At 39.4% G+C, this 23710-nt stretch overlaps 1 protein-coding gene across 1 annotated transcript; it reads left to right on the top strand.

The window, feature by feature from the left end:
• The first annotated feature begins 421 nt into the window (after positions 1-421).
• On the top strand, positions 422-22312 carry LOC112946551 (hormonally up-regulated neu tumor-associated kinase-like). Its single transcript, XM_026038407.1, has 10 exons — positions 422-514; positions 1237-1529; positions 5652-5707; positions 7431-7569; positions 10539-10666; positions 12845-12980; positions 13993-14170; positions 19871-20090; positions 20977-21483; positions 22290-22312. Exons 1-10 carry the CDS (start codon positions 452-454, stop codon positions 22310-22312), a joined length of 1743 nt encoding a protein of 580 aa, XP_025894192.1. The 5' UTR covers positions 422-451.
• Positions 22313-23710: the final 1398 nt, after the last annotated feature.

The raw sequence follows: 23710 nt of genomic DNA, 5'->3' as shown, positions 1-23710 counted from the left end.
CATCTGACCTGGCAGTTCTGGGACATTAACTGACATCATGTATCAGGTTAGGTTAATAATCCACCTCTTGGTTCTGCTTGAGCAGCTCTAAGTGCCCGGGAGATCAGTGACAAAAACGGAGTCTCGGAGGGAAAGGAATAGCTGCTGCATGACCAGTACAGGGTGGCACTTGCCCTGCAAGAGGCACCGACCTCATGCCCGGAGCTGCTGTGACTCAGAAGCCACATCTAGAAGGCAGCACTATTGCTCCAGCTCTCCGGGAATGCCCTCAGCAACCAGAGCAGCCTTGGATGGCGAAATGACAGACACTAGCAGCTTGGACAGGACCTTAGCAGAATGGCAGAAAAGCATTAAGGGTATTAAAATGCCTGCTTGTTTTAGCAAGAGGCTCCAAGAGACTGGAGAGACTTTCCCTCACACCAAACAAGTTGGGACTTACCTAGTTGGCAAAATGATCAACAAGGGCTCCTTTGCCAAGGTGATGGAGGGGCTGCACGTTCCCACAGGGGAGAAGGTAAGCTCCAAATGAGAATGTACTGCTCACTAGCACTAGAAATAACTTCACAGTTACTTCTGTCAGAGAATTTCATTTCATTTTAAACCACAATCTATGCTGTGAATTATCCTCTGAACCTCATCCTCGTAAATTAACCCCATAAATTGAATTTATTGTTCATGTATAATCAGTGACGTGCAAATATGCCCTTGAGTGCAAGTGTTTTCACAATTATAAAATGATACAGACAACAAAGATATCGTCCAACTGAAAGAAGACAGCATAAGAGCATAAAGGCAATTTCAAATCTGCTTTTTCCAGTAATCTTCACTGTGTAATTAAGAATATGCACCTGACTTTTAAAGCCACAGACAATAAATACTGAAAAGTCAGCTATTCCAACAGCAATCATTTACACAACAGGACACAGATACCATTTATTATGTCTCATTCAGTTAGGCTAAAAAACTGTATCTGTGGAAAGGTGGATGACTATTACACCTGAATTGTCTTTAGTCTTTTTTTTTTTAGTTTTTTTATGACTTCAGTAGCTTCCTTATTTGAATAACCTCGCAAATTCTCTATGATATCAATTGATATCTCTGTAATATCAATTATCAATGCCCAGCTCAAAATCAACTCCTCTCACATGTCAACTTAGTGTCCATTCTTTTGAAAATAAGTCTATATTGCAAAGGTCAATGCAGGTGTTTCCAATTTGCATATGTTCTATAATTTAGGTAGCCATAAAAGTCATTGACAAGAAAAAAGCCAAGCAGGATTCCTACATTTTAAAAAATATGAAGCGGGAGCCACGGATACATCAGATGATTAAGCACCCTAATGTTGTTCAGCTATATGAGACCTTGGAGACTGACAACTCCTATTACATGGTGATGGAACTGTGCCTTGGCGGAGACCTCATGGACAGAATCTGTGACAGAAACAGGCTGGCAGAAAGGGAAGTGAGGAGGTACACCAGGCAAATTCTGTCTGCTGTGGAGTATCTCCATTGCCACGGGATTGTTCACAGGTACGATATTTTCCCCCTTCCAAAGAACAGACACAAAAGAAAGTGTTTTAGAATGCAGAGAGCTTCTCTTCACAGGTTGCATTTCTTTAATTTTTCCATATGGAATAGCAATTCAAAAAAAAATCTGCATCTCAGCCCATCTTAATCGAATGTTTTATTGTTAGTGGTAGAAGATTGTTAACCATTCCCTGCAGAGTAAAGCAACAAGTCCAGGAGAAAAAGCAAAGGAACATAAGAAATTAATATTTTGCGTTGATTACCTCAGAATTAGCATCAGTATTTGTATTTCAGTACGGCTATGCATATAAATATTGATTTCATTTGGTTAACCAGGATATCTTGAAATAAGTAGGTATAGATCAGGCCAGGCCAGGAAGCGAGCAGTGTCTGAACAATCACAACCCACTGGCTGCGTGGAGGAAACCAGCCCACAACTCCAGATCCATAGCAGGTCGCTCCCCTTCCACATCAGCTTTTGTCAGATTACAATCTCATCCATGGTTAAAAAAAAAAGAACTGTGTGGTCCATTCAAGGAGAACTCTTTTTCTCCCTCCCACCAGAACTCTGAGAGCATATGCCAAGAGCAGTGGAATAAGGACTGCCATTTTAAGCAGAAGAATAAGCAAAGAGTAGTTTTTCACCAACATTATTTCTATTTTATTAATAATTCACAGTCAATCAGATCTTTAATTTTAAATACTAAATGCAGTCATCAAGAAAACCCTCAGGACCTAACAAGTATTACAGTTGACTCTATCATTACAGCAACCATGGAAAAATAAGCTGTGAATGTGATTGCTCAGCATTTTCACACAAGTGCTTTGTGTGGTGTATTTGAAACGCCTGCAATTCAGCATTTAATTACTGTGTTTCTTAATTAATAAGGAAGGGATAGGAAAGAAATCATCAGCATCAGGCCTACAGAATTTAAAGAGAAATTAAAAAAAAAAAAAAAAAAAAGAAAGAAAAGAAACGAAACCCAGGGGCTTTACCCGTTCAGCCTAGGCTGACACCCCAGGTTTACTAGTTCCCTAGTTAGTCTGTTTTACAGCATTTTTTGGTGCCCATGAATATAGCATTTAAGTTCTTCCCATGACAGCATTCTTCATGAATTTCACAAGCCCTCTTCCCTCCTCTTTGCCTAGAAACAACTCTTCCCAGGGAGCAGGGGTGTAGCCTGACTTCTTGCCCGACTTTTCTCTTTTCTGCTGGTATTTTTTTGCTGGGAAAGCTTTGGGAGAGGGAAGAATTTTGCTGCATGCCCTGAAAGCGGTCAGGTACTAAACAGTCTGAGCTCCTCCAGAGACTTGGTGCCCTCTCTAATCCCTCTAACTGAGGGAAATTCATCCCTGGCTCTGGAGCACTTTGTCCTAGCTTTGCAAAGTTGTATTGTCCCAAGAAGCATTGCTCTCTTGCTAGACTGCTGCATGTCCCATGACTTGAGAAGTGCTTCCTCATTCAGGTCCAACTGCAATGATTTTTGGTAACTCAGGGTGGAGGTTAGAAATTATGATGATAACTTGGGGTGTACCCTCTTCTTAAAAGAAGACATCAATGTTTACAGCAGGATGAGCACAGAAATAGGAAACTTGCTGTAGAAAATCAATCTGATTTGCCTTAGAAAATCAATCTGATTTTCTCACCTATGCATTGCATCAAACACTACTCTTTGCTTTAGCTGTGGTGGCTTGGGTGGCATTCAAAATACTGGGAGTAGTTAGCTGTTTCATGCTGTCTCCAGCACCCCACAGTGCTCAGGATCCGGCTGGAAAGGGTGCTGGTTCTCTGGATCCAAAACCACAGCAGGTATCGTGCTAACAATTTAACGAGGTAGAAATTGTGCTGCTGGAACCTATGACCAGGGCTTCTTTATTTTATCAGAAGAAAAGTGCTTGGTGATTGCAGTCTCATTCCTGAGTGAAAAGCTTAGAATTTTGCTAATTTACTTCAGTTTTGCTTAGAAGGGACATATGAGTGTTGTTGATTTTAGTATTGAGATATGTCTTTGAAAAACAGCATTTTCTATTGGCTTAATAATATATTTGCTGAAACACTGCCCCCTTTCTTAATCATTTTTAGCCTAAAATAATATTGCTAATAGCCTAAAATAATTGGTGTAGGGTAGAAAACCCTACACCATGTTTTTACAACTATTTTGTTTCTTGAGTTTTCCAAATAATTTTCTTTTTCAGCATTAAAATCAGCAGAGATCCATCAAATGTTTATGGATTAAATTAAGGTTGAGTCTGCTCTCTGCAGTAAAGGTACTATATTTACTGTCCATGTAAGACCACACTTTATTTTCATGCTACAGTAGCCAAAATCAGCAAGAAGCTGGAGAAGCGATTCACTTGCTTATTCACCCAACTCACAGGGTTTTACTGTCCCAGATAACTCAAGGTTCAGGCATGAGATCAGATTCAGCAGCTTCACAGCCTTACTCACACTCATCAGCTGGGCTCTGCTAAGTATCCCTATGGCTGCCTTAAGCATGCCCAAATAGTGAGGTAATGCATCTTAGCTTAAAAGCCTCAAATAAAGACATTTAAGCTCAATCACATTACCTTGCAATTGAACTGGGCCAGCACGTGCACACAGCCAGCTACCAGCTCTTACAGCTGGCACATGCTAACTTGCTAAGTGACACTAACTTGCTTATATACACCATTCCTACTTTTTCTTGGATATTTTTCCTGGATATTTTCTCCTCTCCCATATAAAAACCTCATATATCTTTTGGAATCACTACTGGACCAAAAACCTGGAGAAACATCAGAAGCTGCCCTCTAGGCATTTTCTCTAGAGTTCCCATGGGAATGAGAAAAATTTCATGATGTTGCTTAAACTTACCCCATTTCTGGGAAAGTTTCCCTTGGAAGAAAGAACAAACTGTATCTCTGATACAAAATAACTTCTGACACTATGTAAACTTTAATAGTGATCATTATCAGGTTTATCAGACAAGAAAGCATACATTTTTATTAACTGCATGAGCGCTCAGCCCAGTCTATAGAACAGCAGTTGTGATCCAAAAGAACATTATTTAATTGTAGTGCAGTAAAAGTCATCAGGGTGCACTATGGGGTGTTAAATCCAATGAAATGACAGATTTTCAGTGCCCCGAAACATGTCTAGTTTTAAAACACAGATTAGGTTATAAACAGTTATCTTAAATTCATCTCAGAGCACTAGCTTGTGTGGGTACTCACTTATTTGCAACATTAGAAAACACTCTACTTCTTAGATACACACTAAAAAAATTACCAATTTTCCCATCCAATGTTCCTCGTGGGGAAGATTCCGTGTGCCCACACCCTGATTTCGCTGGCGGAGGATTCCCTTGTTTCGGCTGCCGCTTTGGGCACTCCCCACAGTGGAGCAACATTGCAGCTTTTGGTTTTAATTTGTAGGGATATAAGTGTTCCCACAATAAGCAAGCAAGCAGTGAGCCAGCTAGCAGCGCTTCTCCCGCAGCTCTGAATTCCGTCCTCCTCTGGAGAGCTGCCGGGGGGCTGACACTGGCTGGCCCTGTTTACAGGAATATCACTGTGGAGAGGTCTCCACCTTCGGTGTGGCCATCCCTGACCTGGCTTTGCCATATACGTTCCTCCCTTCACACGCAAGGCAGGTCTCGCTTTCCAGTTCCTTCTGTCACTCACAGCTCTGAGGTCCAATTTCCTCAGAAGGAAAAGAGAAATATTCAATGGTTCTCAAGCAAATGCCGAAACGCTCCACATCCAAATATACAGCACTTGTTTTTTGTTTGTTTTTAGAGCAGAATGCTTTAGTATATAAGTATATTTTACCTGTATCTGAAGTAGCTACTGTAGTCAAAATAATTAATAAATACTAGCTATTTTAGAAAAAGTGTGTTAGTAGAATAGACAATTCCTAAAAGGAACAGTCTCTTTAAAAATACTCATCAAATATTCATTAAATAAGTAAAGTTTCCATTTTCCAAATGAAAAACTTCAGGAAAGAATGAAGATCTTGTTACAATTGCAGGCAGAGCTATGTAGAACTATTGTTATTATTTCAATTAAACTTTGCTAAAAAAATATCTGCAAGTCATTAGCTGGGGCATCAGACATCTTAATGTTTGCTTTCTGTCTTCATTTCAGGGACCTAAAAATCGAAAATTTTCTTCTTGATGAGAACAACAACATCAAAATTGTTGGTAAGTGCACACTGTCAGTGAAGCTCATTTTCACCTTCTTAGTTTGCGTAGCCTTCAGGAACAATGCAGTACATTTTATGAGTGAACTTGTGATTATTTAATCAAAATATTCTAGTTTTTTTTTTTTTTGGAATAAATACTATAAAGTATAACTTAACAACATGGGTTTTTTGAGCTCTAACTGAAACGTATTTTTAAGAGACCAAGGCAAACAATTTTGTCTACTCTTCTCCCTTGTGTATTGTTGGAGAAGCAAGAAACAATTACAGCTTTTATGTGTAGAAAGCTGTTCCTAACAGAAGTGATTTTTGGACAAGGAAATAATCTTTTGAGGTGAAACTCAGGTATGAATGTATGCGCTTCTTTGGGGACATTACTCCAACCAGATACCTCATCTTTTGATGTGTGGAGAAAAAAAAAAAAAAAAGACTCTTTTGGTCACTAACAGAAACCTTGCCACAGTTCTGAACAAGGAAGTAAACATTTATAGAAATGAGGGAATTTGCACCAAGCAGTTAACACAGCTCAAATAAACATTAATTTTATTCTATAGAAACCGCACGAAAAAATTCTAGCAAGGGAAATTCACTTTTAGACACACCATGTGTTTAACCCACTGTTTCCCAAATTTTTAAAAGCTTAACACCTCTGCGGAAAAAAGGAACCAACTCTTCACCCCTGTTTTACAGCCAGCCAGTCCTTCACAGTCACACCTTTCTCTTCCCTCCCCTTGCACACATGTAGAGCAAAAGGCTTAAGTTAGCACATTTTACCTCTCATTTACAATGGACTAATGCCGTAACTCATTAAGACACCCCAATTCAAGTTCAAGCTGAGTTCCTGTACTAGCATGCAGTCATCTGAAGTGAACTAAAAATGCTAACTCAAAATAAACCCAACCGGGAGCATAGCCTCATGAGCAGGTAACTTCACTCTCGCTCCTCTGCTCACTCATGCCACGTTTATTCAACCCAAGCTGGCATCCACAGTTGAGATGTCACCAAGCTGCATGGCTTTGGTCAGGAAATACAGAGAGGCTCCAATTAACTTTACTTGCCTCCTCTTGCAACTGATCTCAGGAGACTTCCTCCTCCTTCTTCTCCTGGGGGGCAAATCATGTTGATTTGTGTGGGCCACCAGCAGCGACCATCAAACCAACCTGCCTGAGGTAGCAGTGGCTGCTCTGCCACTCTCAGAGCAAGGACCATGAGCAGGGTCATAGGGAGCTGTTCTGCATCTCATGTCCATTCCCGGCTTCCTGGCCCATGGCTGACAGTGGATGCCTCTTAGCTGGGAACTGGAGGTCAGATGCACCAGGTCTCCCTGCTGTGCCCACCACCCATGGTGTGGTTCCTCTTGTGGGGCTGGCTCAGAGGTTCACAGCTGGCAGTCTTTCAAGTAAATCCAGTCTAGGAGGTATGTTTTGCAAAGGAAGAAATGTTGCTATGCTGGTCAGCAATCAATGCAAAGCTTTACTCTTTTAGTTTTTATTTAGTTCTGATTATATATTTACATATTTGTGTATATATGTTATTCAAAAGTGGCTGTGATACTATAAATGCTGTGAAAGGAAATATAGTGCCTGTTTGCTGCACTCATAATATTGTTTGCACTCATAATATTGTTGCTTCTATGTTTTTCTCTTATCTTTGGCCAGTTGCTATGGATAAAAGATTTTGAGAGGAGACTAAAGGTTTTTTTTTTTTTTTTTTGTGATCCACAGATTTTGGACTAAGCAATACTGCAAAGTTTGCGGGTCTCTCTCAGGAACTGTTAAACACACAGTGTGGAAGCCCAGCCTATGCTGCCCCTGAGCTCCTTGCTCACAGAAAATACGGCCCAAAGGTGGATGTCTGGTCCATGTAAGCAGACCTAAAAATATACCCATTGAAACACCCTCAGCACTGAATGGTTTAGACAAGATCCTGGCCTAAATGGATTAGTGGCACTCTGCTTTGGGATGTAAACATGGAAAACAGAACTGTATGAGAAGTTGCTTAAGAGCAGGATAGAGCAAGACAAATCTTCAGCTGGACTGCAGAGATTCAAAGTCTCAGCAGAGAGTCAGGGGAATTATATTAACAAAATAGTGATTCAGAATATGTAATTATTGAACTAGTTCTCACAATTGGCATTACGAGGAGCCCCTGTTAAAGAAATGTGTATGTATATTATATATATAGACATACACATATGCGTGCAAATACATTACCTTATTTTCCTAAATACCTAAGGCATGGTTTCTGACAGACATACTATATATTAGGGTTTTGACCTAAGTATGACTCTTACACCCCACCTTCCTCTGAACTACAGGATATGAATGGTACAAAAGTAAACTATGAAGGGACAAATTCTGCTGAACTATTTCAGTGTAAATCTAGATTTCAAGAGTGCTATTCTAAATTCATCTAGACATAACAAAGATGAAAAATGCCCAGACGATGCTGTCGGCATTTGTATAGTATTACATTTATTTCAAATTTCAAATGTCTAAAGAAGGCAAAGCAGCAATCTTAGAGCCTTTTATTGGGCTCACTCTGTTAATAAACCTCACATAACAGATCAAGGGCTATATAAAACTTACATAAGGCCCTTGGTACTTAGCACAGGCGTATTCTGTGTCTTCAGCATAAAACATACTTACAATTTATCCTGAATTGCTCACATTCTCATCATGGAAAAAGTGATTTTGATGGCCTATAATATTAATTATAAAAATAAGTTACTGATACAAAATAAATAAAGGATACCAGGTTGACCAGTACAGTGAGGAAACACTGACTTTATGCAGCGAAACTGATAAGCAACTGTTATGACCAGAACTAGAACCCTATATTCAGTCAGAAGCACATTCAGAAAACCAACCAGATACAACTGCTATGCAATTAATGCTCTGCTGAGGAAAGAACAGTGCCTGTTTTGCCTGTTCACAGCTTTACTGCCTAAGATTTTAAAGATTCTTTGGAGGACTGGAAAGTGATTAGCTTTCATACACTAGCTGAATTAAGAAAACAGCTGCTGTATTCAAACAAAGCCAGATAGTTCAGCGGGATAAAGAAGCAGTCTGTTACAGCCAATAAATTTCAAGTTTAACATACCATCAAATTCCAGATACAATTAACTATTAAGCCCCTTGCTGCTAACTAGCTACATTTTGTGCATTAGGTATCTGAAGAAACTTTAGGGTTACAGCTCCATCCACTCCCCAAGTTCCTCTGCTTTGGGTATTTCACCATTAAGGAGGCTGACAAAAAGAATGATTGCCACTTTAAAGCACCAGTCATGTATATCATCACCAATTTAAAACACATCGTAGTGTCCGTAGTGTTGAAAAGACAAATGTGTTTGATGTTGCAATGACATTGGAGATCCATTTGCACTGTGTGCTGTTCTGACTCATCAGAGAATACTGAGGGACTTTCCTATCACTTTAACTCCACCTACATTTAGCCCACGTTATAGAAGTAAAATCCTTGCTACGTCAGTCACCTGGAAACAATGCCATTTCCTTGCAGTATTTCCTTAGAATCACTGAGAAACTTTCAGAAAACAGGTTGTTCAAGGACCAAATTTATCAGAAGTTTTGGTAAGGTAAGATGAGATTTTACCTCACCTAATTTTTACTATATAACAATCAGACACCTAGGTCATACCAGTGAGTTAGTGCGTGTTATTGTCCATGGAGGGAGAGAGCTCATCTCCTAAAGTGATTAATGTAACCTAAAATAGCTGCCTAACACTGGAGAGGACGGTCTCTCTCAACACCTGTGTTTCAGATGGTTAAAGTCATCATGGGAAGTCCTGGTTGTGAGCAATGAAACATGTTTACTCATAGGTATCTAGTTCAAATACAGCCTAAGTCAACAAAATCTTCTATCCAAATATCTTCTAACGATTTCTCAACTGTTCAAAAGCATTAAAAAAGGCTGTTGCTGTGTATGCCATGAGCTGACGTCTGTTTCACGAGTAACATCATCATCATGTACATTAATGAGTGAACCACATCTATTAAATTAATAGATGAATAGCCTGAACTCCTAAAATAAACATATCTACTGAACTCAATACAGAAATGGCAAAGGGCCTTGAAAGCAGCTGCTGTTGTGGTGTTCTGGCACAGCTGGAACAAGGAAGTACCATGGAGAGTGTTCAAGGAAACCTCCCAGTTTGCAAATCCGGATAGTAAGCAACGTTGTCTGAAGAGTGTTACTTCTTCAAACTGAAAGGCAGACATTTGTGAGGTTTGCTAATGGCTTTTAGCAAACTACTAGTCTTTCACAATAGTTCAAGCTTTCAGTCTTTAACCAACAGCAAACTGTTAGCAAATGAATGCCTTCTAGGCATAAGTCACACCTAATTTAGCAATCTGTACAAAGGCAGGAGGAACTGAATTAGTATTTGAAACAGGATCTAACACAGCAGTCCCAGCACTATGTTGTCACTCAACCTCTAAGCTGAAATACTTTATTCTGGAGGGCCAGGTACCCTACACTGACACTCCAGTGAGCTTATTTTATAAATAAACAGCAGGTTTCCACTTTCAACACTGCAGGTTTTCCACTCACTCACTAGGCGGTCTTTTTTTTTATATATACCTACCATAAAACTCTTTTCCAGGGTAAAATAGCATTTACTCAAAGAAAAAAGTATAAGCTGTTTATTCAGTACAAATTGCTGCTAGAGATAATTTGTAACCTTCCTCTTGATACTGAAGGCAAATACCTGAAACCTGACCTATAGCTTTCTGTTTTATTTTGTTTATAATATACATATTTTTATTCATTAGGATTATCTAGAGCTCTGATATGCTTTCTTTTTTCTCCAACAGAGGTGTTAGCATGTTTGCTATGCTAACTGGCACATTACCTTTCATAGTGGAACCTTTTAATATCAAGCAACTACATCAAAAGATGGTAATTGGAGAAATCAGCCCTATTCCATCAGATATCTCCCCTGGTAATGCACTCCAATTTTTATAAAGTATACTGATGTATAAAATGTCTAACACATGTGATAAGGTGAATTTAACAACAACATGATCTTTTGTCAGTGGACCTTTTCCATTTCTTTTTGTTTTCATTTAGAAATAGGTTTTGTCTGCCTTAAGCAGGTCCTCTTTTTCTCACAGGCTACTAGGAAGAGAGGCCTCTTTTGAAGACCACAGTTTTGGTTCTTATTTATGGTGGGCATAAAATGTGCATCACTTTTACACAGGCAGTGTAGTCACAAAGTAAATGAGAATGCTGTCACATTTGGTGTGGGTATAAAGGACTTGGCAGGCACACTTTTGTGTCTTTCCAAAGGATCCTTTATGAAAATCTTAGGTCATTTTTTCTTGAAGATCTTCTTGTCTTCTCAATACAAACAGAATCCCATAAACTCTAGATAATTAAAAATTGGGAGTGTTTTTTTGTGAAGTGTGTGCTCATATTTTTCATGAGAAATAGATTCTACATTTTTCATTCAGTTTTGCTAACTATCTTTAGTAAGGTGCAGTCTAACAAGTCTTTTTAGAAAACTCGCAAAGACAACTCAACTAGCCTGAACTCTAGCCTGAATTACAGCCCATGTCTCTAAAGCCAAGAAGCAACAGTGTATATAAATTTGGGGCTTGCAGTCCCAAAGTTCCTTCCATAAATCTCAAAATGTTGTTCTTTATAATAATTCCCATGAACCACAGGTTTATTCTCTATTTGCTCTCCATGTGGACTAGCATCACATCTGTGTAGCACCACAGTTTTTGACCTCTTCTTGCAGCCATTTCAAAACACACCACTTCCTTGACTAAGTCCCAAAACAGAGCAGAAGGACGCGTTTGTCTAGCACGAGTTCTACCAGCATGAGTTCAGATCTCCCCACCAGTATGAACAGTTTTGCTCTGACATTATGCAAGAATGAGCTCAGGATCCAAGATCAGCTGAAGTGGCTGCTGGCAGTCAAGCACCGGGAAGTTGCAGGGAATTCCAGATAATGCTAGTTGCATCTAGGTTTAAGCTATTATATTAGGAAAATGTGATGATGTAATTTCTTCCCCGTCACCCTCAAATGCTATGAGAATGTCTACCATAACTGCCCAGAATGTCTGTACAGTAGTCACTCATTTATCTTTCTTTGGAGATAGATTATCAGATATAAATTCCATTTTTCTATAAGCCTTCCATAGCTGCAATTATTGCATTTCTCTTTTTCCTAATTTATGCTATTGCTATAGCTTCTACTATTGAATGCATTGATCTCTGCTTTTCTACGTAGCCCACACAGTTAGTAGAAGATTGTAGATACTCCATTGTTCCCTTGTCCCTCGGGAATTTAGTGAGAGCGCAGGAGCAAACAAGCTTTGCAAACTTCCAATCTAAGTTCTTCTGAAGGAGATTACAAATGAAAGGAGCAATATGTTCCCAATTTAATGCTTACTTGCCATTTTGCTCATTTCAAAACATCCCCAAGGGATATTGAAGAATTTGGTAGAGATTTCCCAAGGAAGAAAAAAAAAAAGAGAGAGAGAGAGAGAGAGAGAGAGAGAGAGAGAGAGGGATTTTATGCAGTATTGGAACTGAAAGGCATATGGGAATGCTTGAACTTTCTCTCTCCAAACTCCAGGAAGCTAAAGCACAATATGTCATCTGAGCACCAGGGTGCATCTCCCTCCCTAGATGGAGAGATTTATCAAGGAGATTAGTTTCTTCATACAGGTAAAGTTACTCCAGGGTAGTCAAGCAGCACAAGGTTTGTGTCTCCCTCTCAGAGCCTTGATGATCTTAGCAAGAAAAAACACTGCAATTGCTATGGATGCCATAGGCTACATTTGCAAGGGTAAATCACACAACTTGGGTTCCCAGCACTAGCCCTGCATCCCTGGCCCATAGCATACATCTCAACATGGTTTGGCCCATGCCAACTAACCTCTCAGGAATGTCTGGGGGGAGCAGGGCCACCATAAGGGTCTTAAGAGAAGATCTGGAGCCGTTTTGCAGCATCAGTTCAGAGACAGCCTTAGCGATGGGACTTTAGCTCATGTTCTTAACTGGAGAAGCTGGGCACATGCAACACTTCTGAAGAAGGAAAACTTTGCACTGCCTGAATAATCAAATATTACTGCCGTTAAACAAGCCAATTCATGTGAATGCTGCACAGGAGCTGTAAACTTCATGCAGTCCTTACTTGAGCCTGATCCTGCTAAGAGACCTGAAGTGAAAGAAGCAATGAAAGACACATGGTTGAACGAAGGCTTCTCCAGGAAGCCACCCTACACTGCTACCTATAAGAACAGGTAATGGATTTCACATGTCCTCTGTAGCACAGATTTGGGGATTTTAGTTTTCTTGGTGAAGAGTAGTGCCTGTTTTAGAGGTTTTTGTTTGTTGGCTTTTTTGTTTATTTTTTTATTTTTTATTTGCTCAGGGCTATTCCAAAATGCTAGAAGGCTACTCAGAAAATATCACATCACCTTTTCTAATCATATGTAATTTCAGATAAGATATTTTGGCTTATGTGATCTGCACCAATTGCAATGTTTTCTACAAGCAACATAACAGTTTTTCCTACCACATCCTGTGTGATCTACTGCCAGTCCTAGTCTGGATTATTAGAAATTTATGTGCAAATTGTGCAAATTTCTCTGCGAACTGTTTGCCATTCCTTTTTGCCCTTCTCCCCTCCTCTCTGATATATCTGCTTCCATTATTTATATTGAACTTTGAAAAGTCTGAAAAAATATCTTAGGAATCTTAGAATCTAATTAGATGGTATTCCTAAAATGCCTTTACTGGATTCACTCAAGTGGCCTACTTCTAAAATAATTATCTTTTTAGCATAACTAGTTTTGTTTAATAATCTGATCGACATAAAAATTTCCTTAACTTCTTTTTTATATATCCTTTGAGATTTTCCAGCCTTTGGGGCTCTTCCTTTCTTCTCACACACAGGCACACATTCTCTCTTCATTAAGCCATTTGAGACTACTGTACTGACAACCAAAACATACACACTTGATTAAAATGAGAAAATATGGTTTTCTCTCTTTTAATTTTTCAAACTTAGCCTGGGTGGGCATCCTTTCAGAGTAATAGTTATATCAACAAGAGAATATTTAATAACACAGTTACAGTGCCTCAGCCCAGCAGTGAAGTTATGGAGGATTTTTTGCACAACTGTTGACTGCATTTTGCCTAAATGAGATATTCAACCTATTTCACCTACATCACAAGAAGTGTATGGCCAACTTCCTGCAATTGTGCCTCGATGTATCATTTGTACTTAAACACTGCTTCCTAATTTTTCAGACTTTGCCCCAATGAATTAAATCCCGTTGTTTTAAACTACATGACAGAAATAATGGAGTTCAGTCTTTCCGAAGTTATCAGAATTTTAATAAATAACAGACCATCTTCTGTCATGGCATCTTACTGCTTATTGCTGAAGAAACTGCTCAGGTACCACAGAGAACACAGAACAGCCCAGGTAAGATACCAAGCTCCCGACAAGCAAGACTTGCACCGTAGACTCTTATGAATGTTGCTGTATCCATGGAAGCACCATAGCTTGGAGACATGACTAGGGAAACAATGGTAATAAAATTACATACCTTTGCACAGTCTGAGAAGCCTATATTCTGACACTCTCAGAAGTGATTGTTTTAAGAGATTTTTCCCCAAAATAAATATAACCTTCTTAACAACTAATGAATTAAAGGAAAATTGGGCTGCCAGTATAATGGGAATGATTTTTTCTTGCTTTACATAAAATATGGATTGTCCAGTAGAGAAAGGAAAGTTAGCATCTCCGTGACCTTGCCATGTTTTCCTTTTCCTTTTTTTTTCTGAGGGGGGAAGGGAGGGTTGAGGGAGGGGAATTTTTATCCCCATATCTTTTGTTCAGTGAGGAATGAGATCGGAGAGTACAAAACTTTTAAAAATATATATTTTTAAATTATAGTAATAGCTGGTAAGGCCTCAATTAGTTAAAAAGTCTGTAAGCTTTTCTTTTACAACCGTCTCCGCTAAGGAGTTCACAGCTCAGTCATAAAAATTTTGCTTCGGGCAGAAACTAGGCAGACAGGAAGCCAAATTCCAGCTTCTAACGCACAAGTGCAATGGGAAAGATTTCAGCTACAAAACAACACACGTCGGCGATTAGAGTCTCGCCCAAAGCCTTCACCCCAGAGAAGCTGTGCTTTGAGAAGGTCCAGTTGACTCCTCTAGAAATTATTCAGATGAGCTTGAGCAGATCCAGATCTCCATCCCAGCACACAGCCCCAAGGTCACAACAGCCTGTGCAGTGTTTGCACGCAGAGCCATAACTCAAAAATATGGGTTGGGGAGTGTGTGCATGTTCGGGGGGAGGAGGCTTTCCCTCGCATATGTGATTTTCTTCATGTTATAATTTTAAACTGCTAAATCATAAGTCACTGAAAAAGAGCCATATTGTGAAGACTATTGACTCTGGATATCAAGCTGATTTATAGCCCCTAAAGATCTAGCATTCCAGGCAAGTGGTAGCATTTCACGTCTCCTGTGACCTTTTTCACCATCCTACCTGGGTGGAATAGGGAAGTGATTGTGTGTATAAAGCAAGTTATAAGCTGAATAAGGGGCTGTGTTGCTTCCTGCCCCCCAAAATGCCCTCCAAAAGCAGAGCCAAGCTGAACTCAAACCCAGACCAAAAAAAAAAAAAAAAAAAAAGGTGATGAGATGGCGCCAACTTTTATGTAAAAGAGCACGGACTATTACTTTGAAGTCCCAATATATATATTTCCCAGACAGGTTGGAATGGCAATTTTGGCAGAGCAATGGGAAAAGAAGACAAGTTTAGCAAAGGAATAGTTAGGGTTTTCTAAGATTTAAACTCAACCCAAAACAACCTACGCAACTACCAGAGAAAGAGAGGAGTGACATTCCAAGTCAACATATCCTAATAGGAATGTGTCAAGCGCAGGAACAGGCTACATGCTCTGGGGTCCGTCCAGCTCCACGTTGCCTCTCTCCATTTCCAGGCAGCTCCCAGACTGGGCTCCCAGTTCCCAGCTCAGCTGCTGGGCAGTAGGGCTTCCTAACTTGCCACTTGGGTGGACAGGACCTCCCTTTGCAGGCTCTACAGGGAAACAACTTCCTAGCTTTTAAGAGGACAGCTTTGCTAAGAACCAGACATACAGGCACAAGCAAGATGCCTCTACTAGGCAGACTGGATGCTATCATAAATTAAACCTTCTAATTTCTGTCAACTAAGAATATCACAGGAAGTAGAAGAAGAAATTAATCTCATCTTTCCCTGTCACTGCATGTTTGCTCCCTTGTGTTTGTAAATTCTGCTTTTAAAATCATTAATTCAAAGCCTGTTACTAGTACCATTTGGAGAATATTGTGTTATCAGATAGACCTCCCCAATACAAATATTTCCCCAAAGAATCAATCTAAATAGTTTCTTAATTTTGCCCTCCCTCTCCTTTCCCAGTTATATGCTTATGTTCTACTAAAAATAAATTTTCTCCCTTGCCAGTAGTTAGGCTCTGCAAATATATGCAGTTTATCTTAATCACCTCTTGGTTGCTTCTCATTCGAGCTTTATGAACAATTAACCAGTGCAGTCACTCCAATCTGAAATGAAGACTGTGCGACCACCCTCTGGGCAATTGCTCCAATGTTCAATAACATTTCCATTGCCCAGAATTTAGAGGCTGATATGGAAGAGGGGAGAAGAAGAAGGGATATTTGTCAAAGAAATCAAGTGAGATCTTGTTCCCTGATGCTCAATAGTTTTCCACTAATCTCTGCCATATTCCTTAGCAAAAGCTACTTCATGCACATACCTTCACAAGGGCAAAAGGTAGCCCTGCAGAGTATATAGGGAGCATATGCAGAGTCTATAGGGAAAGGGAAAGAAGGCAACTCCGGGGTGCTGAAGGGGACCCCACATGGGTGGCATGAGGCCAAGAGCCAGAGCCAGAGCAGAGCCCATGTGCCACAGAGCCCTGAACCCGAGCAAGCTGTGTAAAGTTTGCTCACTGAGAGCAAGGGGGAAATTTCCCATTTTTTGTTGTTGAGACCATATTAATGCTGCTGAAAATTAACTACAACAGCATTGGTATTTGATATTTGCATTATAAATGATTCCAGGAGTATTTCAGAATGCCTGTACCGATGCTCTCACCTGTAAAGCGCCAACTATTTGCTGTTTATTGCTAGCAGTGTGTGATCAGTCATTAAATCACGCAATATTGTTTCAGCCCTCCAGATCTTGCAAATATATGCATCTGCTTTATTTGCTAAGTCTATGAATAGTTTAAATGAACTCAATAAGATAAATTGTGTGCATAAAATTAAAGCATAAAAAGGAGCATTTGCAGAATCTGCATCCAAAAGGAACAAAACAAGTAAGTAACAATTAACAAAGTCGCAGGTAAAGCAAAAGTCCCTGAAAACAAATTGCCGTTCATTTAAATGATCTGTTTTGGATGCTAAAGCATATGATATATTCTTGCCTGCATATGAAAAGAGATATTCACAGCAACTAATATTTTTAAAGGGACTTGAGAAAAATAAAAACCTCCCCTCAGCAATCTGTAGAGAAAGTTTACATCTAGCTACTCTAAAAATTCTTCCCCAAAAGAACTGAACATGGCCAATGTCATCACAAACAAAAAAAGAATTTGCATTCATGGCAATGCTCATAAATAACACACAGTAAATTATTCTTCCAACACAATCAAACTGAAACACTGTTTGGAATTCAAACGCATATTTATAAACCACTTCATTCAACTCATTCCAAGAAACTGCATTGTGATTTTTAATGCAATACCAAAGAAACATATAAACTTCTGTGGACAAATTTTCAGCAGAGCTTTTAATACACAGCTGCAAAAAAAAATTGCATGCAAAATATTTTTCATGTACAAAACCCCGTGTGTTCGCATAATCAGTATGAGTCATTGTAGCCTCAATTCCTACTTTTACACACAAGTTAACATTTGTACATGCAAATAATAGTTTTTGTGGATGCAAACAGATGTGAATCTCATTCTTCTGTACACAATTAGGAAAGTCTGCTGAAAGCTTGACCCTGAAAAAAGTATAAGATCCTTTCCATGTTCAAATTTGAGCCATAAGTCATTGGATAAACTTAAAACACAGCCTGTCCTTTTATGCACCGTAATTTCTCCAAGCAGTGTATTTACATTTTATGTGTGCTGTTGTAGAAGAGGGAGCCTTAATGATTACAATTTGCCATCCAGAACTTTATAGCTAGTCTTTGCAGAAAATAGCATTTCTGCCAAAAAGCTTCCTGCCCAGGTGCTTAACCAATTAGCTCTTAAGAGGTCTGGCAGTAAAACCAGTCATGGCAAGTTTTCTGATATACTGTATATAAGGTGACAGCTTGCAAAATGTAAGATGAAAATTTGTTTTCTTAACTAGCAGTGTGTAAAATCCTGGGAGACTATTTGATTGCATTGCCTAAAATGCTTATGACATCTCAAATTCCCAATTGATCTAGCGTGATTTTAGCAATATGTTGTCAACTTAAACATATTGTGTTTCTTTTTATAAATATCTCTAAAATAATTTCCTTAATTGGGATTGGGTTTTGCAAATATGTGGGGGTAACCCCATGAGTTTGAGGTTTGGGGCCCTTTGAATTTTTCCAAACATTCTTGCTAACTCACAAAATACATGCAAGGTTTCAAAAGTGCCTTCTCTCCACAAATTACACTCACTTTTTTAATGGCATGTTAGATTAAAAACATGTTTTTTTACAAGGGGAGTATTTTGCTATGCAAAGAATAAAAGAAAACCATCAAAGACAAATAAACTGTAGTAAAGCAAATGGCTTCTCTGATGCTGGAAGAAAGAGGTTTGTATTATGGAGTGAAGAGACTAAAACTCACTATAGGCACTCTATGGTTCCATGATTCCTTGAATAGGTGGGTCTGTTAAAGGTGATATTAAGAACCATGTAAGAAAGTTTTGGTACTGAACAGGAATATCCATGTGGATACTCAATGCATTTCAGTAATTTAATTTTCAGGAACGCCAGACCCAAGGGAAGAGGCTTTTGGCAGTTCACCATGTATTGTAAAAGGGGTGTTATTTCACTGTGCAGATCTTGAATCTTTGCAGTTTTGATGTTTGAGACTCCATGTGCATGAGTCCTGATGGGACTCAGAGAAGTTGTATCATGGGATAGACATATGACCAGCATACAGGAACGCCTCCCAGAATGTTTATAATTGCATGTGGGAGGAAGAGCCGTGGTGCCATAGCAGAAGAGAGGCCCAAAGCTCAGACTTGTGTGAGGAAGCACAGTTACCAAACCACAGCACTGCAGCATCGTTCTTACTCCTTGAGTACACATTACATATATATATATGTGTGTATATATATATATAACATATGTATATATATACAGTGAGCAGATAACAAGTAAGCCTACCCTGTAGGATACCCTGTAAAGCCTACGTGAAATAGATATGTGAAATATATGTGAAATACAGGTGCTGCCAGCAGAGAGGATGTCTTCCACTGAAGAGGTTTCTCCTAGTGAGTCTGCCTTTCTCATGTGTGGGATAACGTGCATATGGTGCACAAAATTGTAAAGCTAAATTTCATGCATTTAGTGGGAGGGGAGCTGCAGCCCTGTGTTTTGGTCAAGAGTCTTCCTGTGGGAGTCCTCTTGGTGTGATTCCACTGCAAAATCTGCTCAGAGATGGTCTAGCCCTGCAGGGACTTCCTCCTCTCTCAGCAGACTGGCCCACAATAATCTTCCTCTTATCCTGTGGGATGGCTCACAACATCCTACAATGCTCTTCCTTTGCAGCATGAGCCCAGCGGTACTCTGGTCTGCCCTGGTATCCATGAGCAGACTGTGTGAGCCACGAGCCTTGGAGAAGTGCTAAGGGCTCTCCTTGAATCTCACTCTGCTCTTCTGTGGGTTTTCACAAAAACTTGCTCCCTCTGGCCTGTATGCTAGGGTGAAGGTTTGCCAGCCCCTGCACCAGCTGGATCTCAAGCAAAGCCTCCGGTATGGCATCTGCCCAAGTGAAGAGCTGGTGTGTGCAAATAAGGTCTTGTGTGGAAATAAGGATAATGTGTTATATTTCTATTTCCTTTAAAATTCAAAGTTCTTTTTTTGTTCAGTACTAATTGTATTGTGTCCGATATTTTGCAGAGGGAAAACAAACTGGAAAAACACAATGACAATCCTGATAAACACCTGAGTAAGGAGTCAGAAAATCAGATTTCCCAGAAGGCTGAAATGAACAACCTGGGAAACCTCAGGAATTGTGACAATAAAGCATTTCCTTCTGTACTAACCCTGGCAATGCCAGATGCTATTCAAGAAGATGAAATTGCAATTACTTTGGAAAATGAAGAAAACTTGCCGGAAGGTAATGTTCTGAACTAATGCTCTTGGTACCTTACCTTGAAAGGCTTCTAGCATAGCTGCCTAGGATAAACAGCTATAGAAATATTTTGCTTTGAGATGCAAACTACTTGAGCAATCGTTTCCCAAACCCAAGTTTGGTGATTGATTTAACACTGATCAGACAAAAGAATGATCAGAGGCTGAATATCTGATCCAGTTTATATTTGGTAGATACTGATAATAGTTGTTACATGTCATTATATGAGCCTCTGCAAGCCACACTGGGATGGTGCTAGCATTGCTAAGGCAATTTCAAGAATGCTTGAAACACTTGATTTCGTGGTCCAAGAGTCACAATTCATTACATTCAAGAAGGGATTGCACTTTCACCCATGGCCTCATTTTACATGACCATAGATTTCATTTTAAAAAGGCAACATTTCATGCACTTAGCAATAATCACAAAAATATAAAGATGCAGGGTAGTAGATTGTCAAACTCCAGGCCTGAATTTATACTATTTCTGCTCCAGTTAATTCATATATATTTTCACATACGTGGCACAGTTAAATCATTCTGATTAATTGTCCCAGAAGCATAAATGAATAATGGTAACTAAAATTAAGCCAGGCAGGTTTATGCTGAAGTGCTCATTTGAGATGGCTCACCCAGACAAAAAAATGCTGATTGCCTACCTTCTAATCACCACTTTAAAATCTCTGTTCAAAATGGCATCATATATCAAGACCTATTTTTATTTATGCTTTTACAAGTGCTATGTCTACAGTTAAGATGAAGCTAGTTTGATATTACCATGTTATTTCTTTCTTATATTACCATGTTATTTTTTTCTTGAAACTACCATCTCAACAGAAGATGATCTTAATTATTTTACATTCCACTTTCAGTTTCCAAGTTTGCAGATAGAGAGTTGGTTTACCTTGGACCTCCTAAGTCATCAAGCAAATGTGTGCCAAGTGAAACCATTTATCAGCCCCTTACGCAGTTTCAGGAGAATGTGAATGATTTTGAGGACTTGACTGAGGTCAGAAAATTATGTCTTTGGCAGAAATCACCACCTATTCTAGCAAACAACCAAGGTCTCTCTTCAAATCTCCATGCTAAATGTTCTGGAATAGCATGTACAAGCAAAGTGCCTCCCCAGTCCCTAATGGAAAATAGAATTATTGCCAGGAGTCCTTTGCCTCATCACAACATGAGATTTAAAGACCTTCTGGAAGCAATGGATGACAACATGTCAGTTCCAGCATGGTGGCACTCTGGTCAAGAAGACACCAACTTGGTAGTGATTGACTCTTCACAGCACTCCACTTTGCCCAGGTTACGACCAGCTGCCCCAAAAGAAACCATTACTAGCAGGATTTCCAGGCTGGGAACATCGCAGCAACATACAAGTATCTCCCCTCTGTTTTTAGTTAATGGTTCAAAACCACCAGCCTTTTCCATGTGCCGACAGCAAATACTTACAGGCAGAAGTTGGAGGCAGTCTAAAGAAAACCCAACTCATTTTTTCAACAGCAAGACCAAGGAAAACTTCATCCAACTCAGACATGCACATAAAGCTACAGATCTAAATCTTCCAGCTTTATCCTCACCATACCAAAACAGGTCAGAGAAAAAAGCAGAGACTTTAAGAATAAATTTTGAATAAACAGTGCATTAGAAGAAAACAGGAGGAAGAGGCAGGAAGGAAGCAAAGAAGGACAGAAGCAGAGAAAAAAAGGAAGGCAGGACAGATAAATCTTAAAATTAGATATTTCTGAAAACAAAGAGGGATGATAAGATTTCAGCTGTGCATCCCATGATATCTGTGTCACACATCGAGCTACAAATTTGGTGGTGTGTACCTAAGACACAGGGTAGACACCATTGTAGGAAGGGGAAGAGCATCCTGCATACCTGGGCTCAGAAATGGACACTGCAAGCAGAGGATGTGATTCTAAGTATTTGAATCATTGCATGTATTACTGCAAACTTGTGTCACTTCTGCTTCTACTTGTACGGGAAATACTTCTGGTCAGGCAATTTTCATTAAGCTGTGAATTATGCACATAATGAAAAGGGTACGTAATGCAAAAGGTAATGAAACAGTAATAAAGATGGAATAGTAGATTCTTTTTAATTGTCTTAATAAACAAAATGGTCATGGCACTGATCTTTCTTTTTATGTATTTCTTTGCTTTAACTGTGTGCTTTTTAGCTTATGGAAACCATGCAGCCTAATCCCCCTTAGGTCCAGAAAGGAACAAATCAACACATTTTATCTGTAAATTTAACAGCTTAATTAGGTCTGCATACTTGTAACTGTGTGCCTTTACAACATTTGTCCCTTACTATTGAAAGCATGCGTTTGCTTCCAGTTTCAGTGATTTATGCTTCTTATTTAGATTTTCATAGTACCACGCTTTGAGCCTGCTTCTGTCCTCAAGCCAATTTTACATCAGTTTAATTGCCTTAATTGCAACAAGTTTGAATTACATTGCCATCTCAAGAGAGGTAAAGAGAGAATAAGACTCTCCATATTTGAAATTCCTTTTTGGTATTTGGAATTTTTTTTGGAATTCCTTTTAAGCTCAAACAGAAATAAAAGATGTGCAAAGCATTTTTAAGTAACACTAAGCACGTCTTGGGTACCATCTGTGTAGTCATGTCTATCACTGATTTCACAGCATTGCTGTTGAATAGATGACCACAAACTTTGGTGAGTTGAGTATCTTGCTTTTCTTCACATTTTGTCTCCAATTATAAACCAAATTTCTTTGCTTCCGTATGTTTCAAATACTGATAATTCCATTAGAATTTAATGACTTAGATTAGCAGAATATTTTGTTCCAATATCTCTTCAGTTCTGGTCCACTGAAAGTACTGAATAGCTGTGCTCCTAACCAGTGTCCTCCTAACCACTGGTGTAAACAAAAAACAGCAGCAAAAAAANAAAAAAAAAAAAGGCAGAATTCTATGAGTTAAAGCTCATAGTTTTTATCTGACAAATACTGGGATAAACAAAATTTTCACATTTATGAGGATTTTTAGTCTCAAGATATAGTGATATCAAAAGAAATCAAATTCATGGTCTTGTTCTATCCCCCATTTAGCTCCTTTGCTTTGGTGAAATCAGCTTAGGCACTTCCACAACACTAGCCAGCTGGTTTGCCATTGCTTATATGTGCTGAAACAGCTACAGCGGAGATGTGTCCCCAAGCTATCTCTCAAACAACCTCTGAATAATGGACTTGTTTTTAATTCGGAACATCTTTACTCACCAAGTTGGTAAGGCAAGTTCCCAACTGTGCAGCACAGCTAAGCAGCTGGAGGGGAAAGAACCTGGAAGGGCTGTGGGGATAGGAATTTATTATGGCAACTTCATCACCAAAGAAAACATGATGTGTGACTTTGTCCTGTGAGTGTGACCACAAGTCAGAGGTGCAGCAGAGCTAGGTGAAAAGGTTGTTGCCTCTGGCCATTGCTGTCTTCAAGGGTGAAGCAAGGTATACAGTGAGAAGTCAACTGGGTTTGAGGGGCTGCAGCTCCATCCAATGTGGTGCATAGAAATACCCAAGTCTGCTACTTGCACCACTGCAGTGTTTTGCCTGCAGCTGTTTTAAAATCATCCAGCTTTAG

The sequence above is a fragment of the Nothoprocta perdicaria genome, unplaced genomic scaffold (assembly GCF_003342845.1).
Source record: "Nothoprocta perdicaria isolate Ctin4 unplaced genomic scaffold, notPer1 scaffold_21, whole genome shotgun sequence".
Taxonomy (NCBI): Eukaryota; Metazoa; Chordata; class Aves; order Tinamiformes; family Tinamidae; genus Nothoprocta; species Nothoprocta perdicaria.
Note: the sequence above shows the minus strand (reverse complement) of the source record. Positions and strands in the feature narration are given on the sequence as shown.

Excerpts from the sequence above, each read along its gene's own strand:
- LOC112946551 (XM_026038407.1), top strand. The coding sequence starts at position 452 with ATGATCAACAAGGGCTCCTTTGCCAAGGTGATGGAGGGGCTGCACGTT. Across the intron at positions 5,708-7,430 it reads CAACAACATCAAAATTGTTG|ATTTTGGACTAAGCAATACT; the intron begins GTAAGTGCACAC and ends TGTGATCCACAG. Across the intron at positions 14,171-19,870 it reads GAGAACACAGAACAGCCCAG|AGGGAAAACAAACTGGAAAA; the intron begins GTAAGATACCAA and ends GATATTTTGCAG.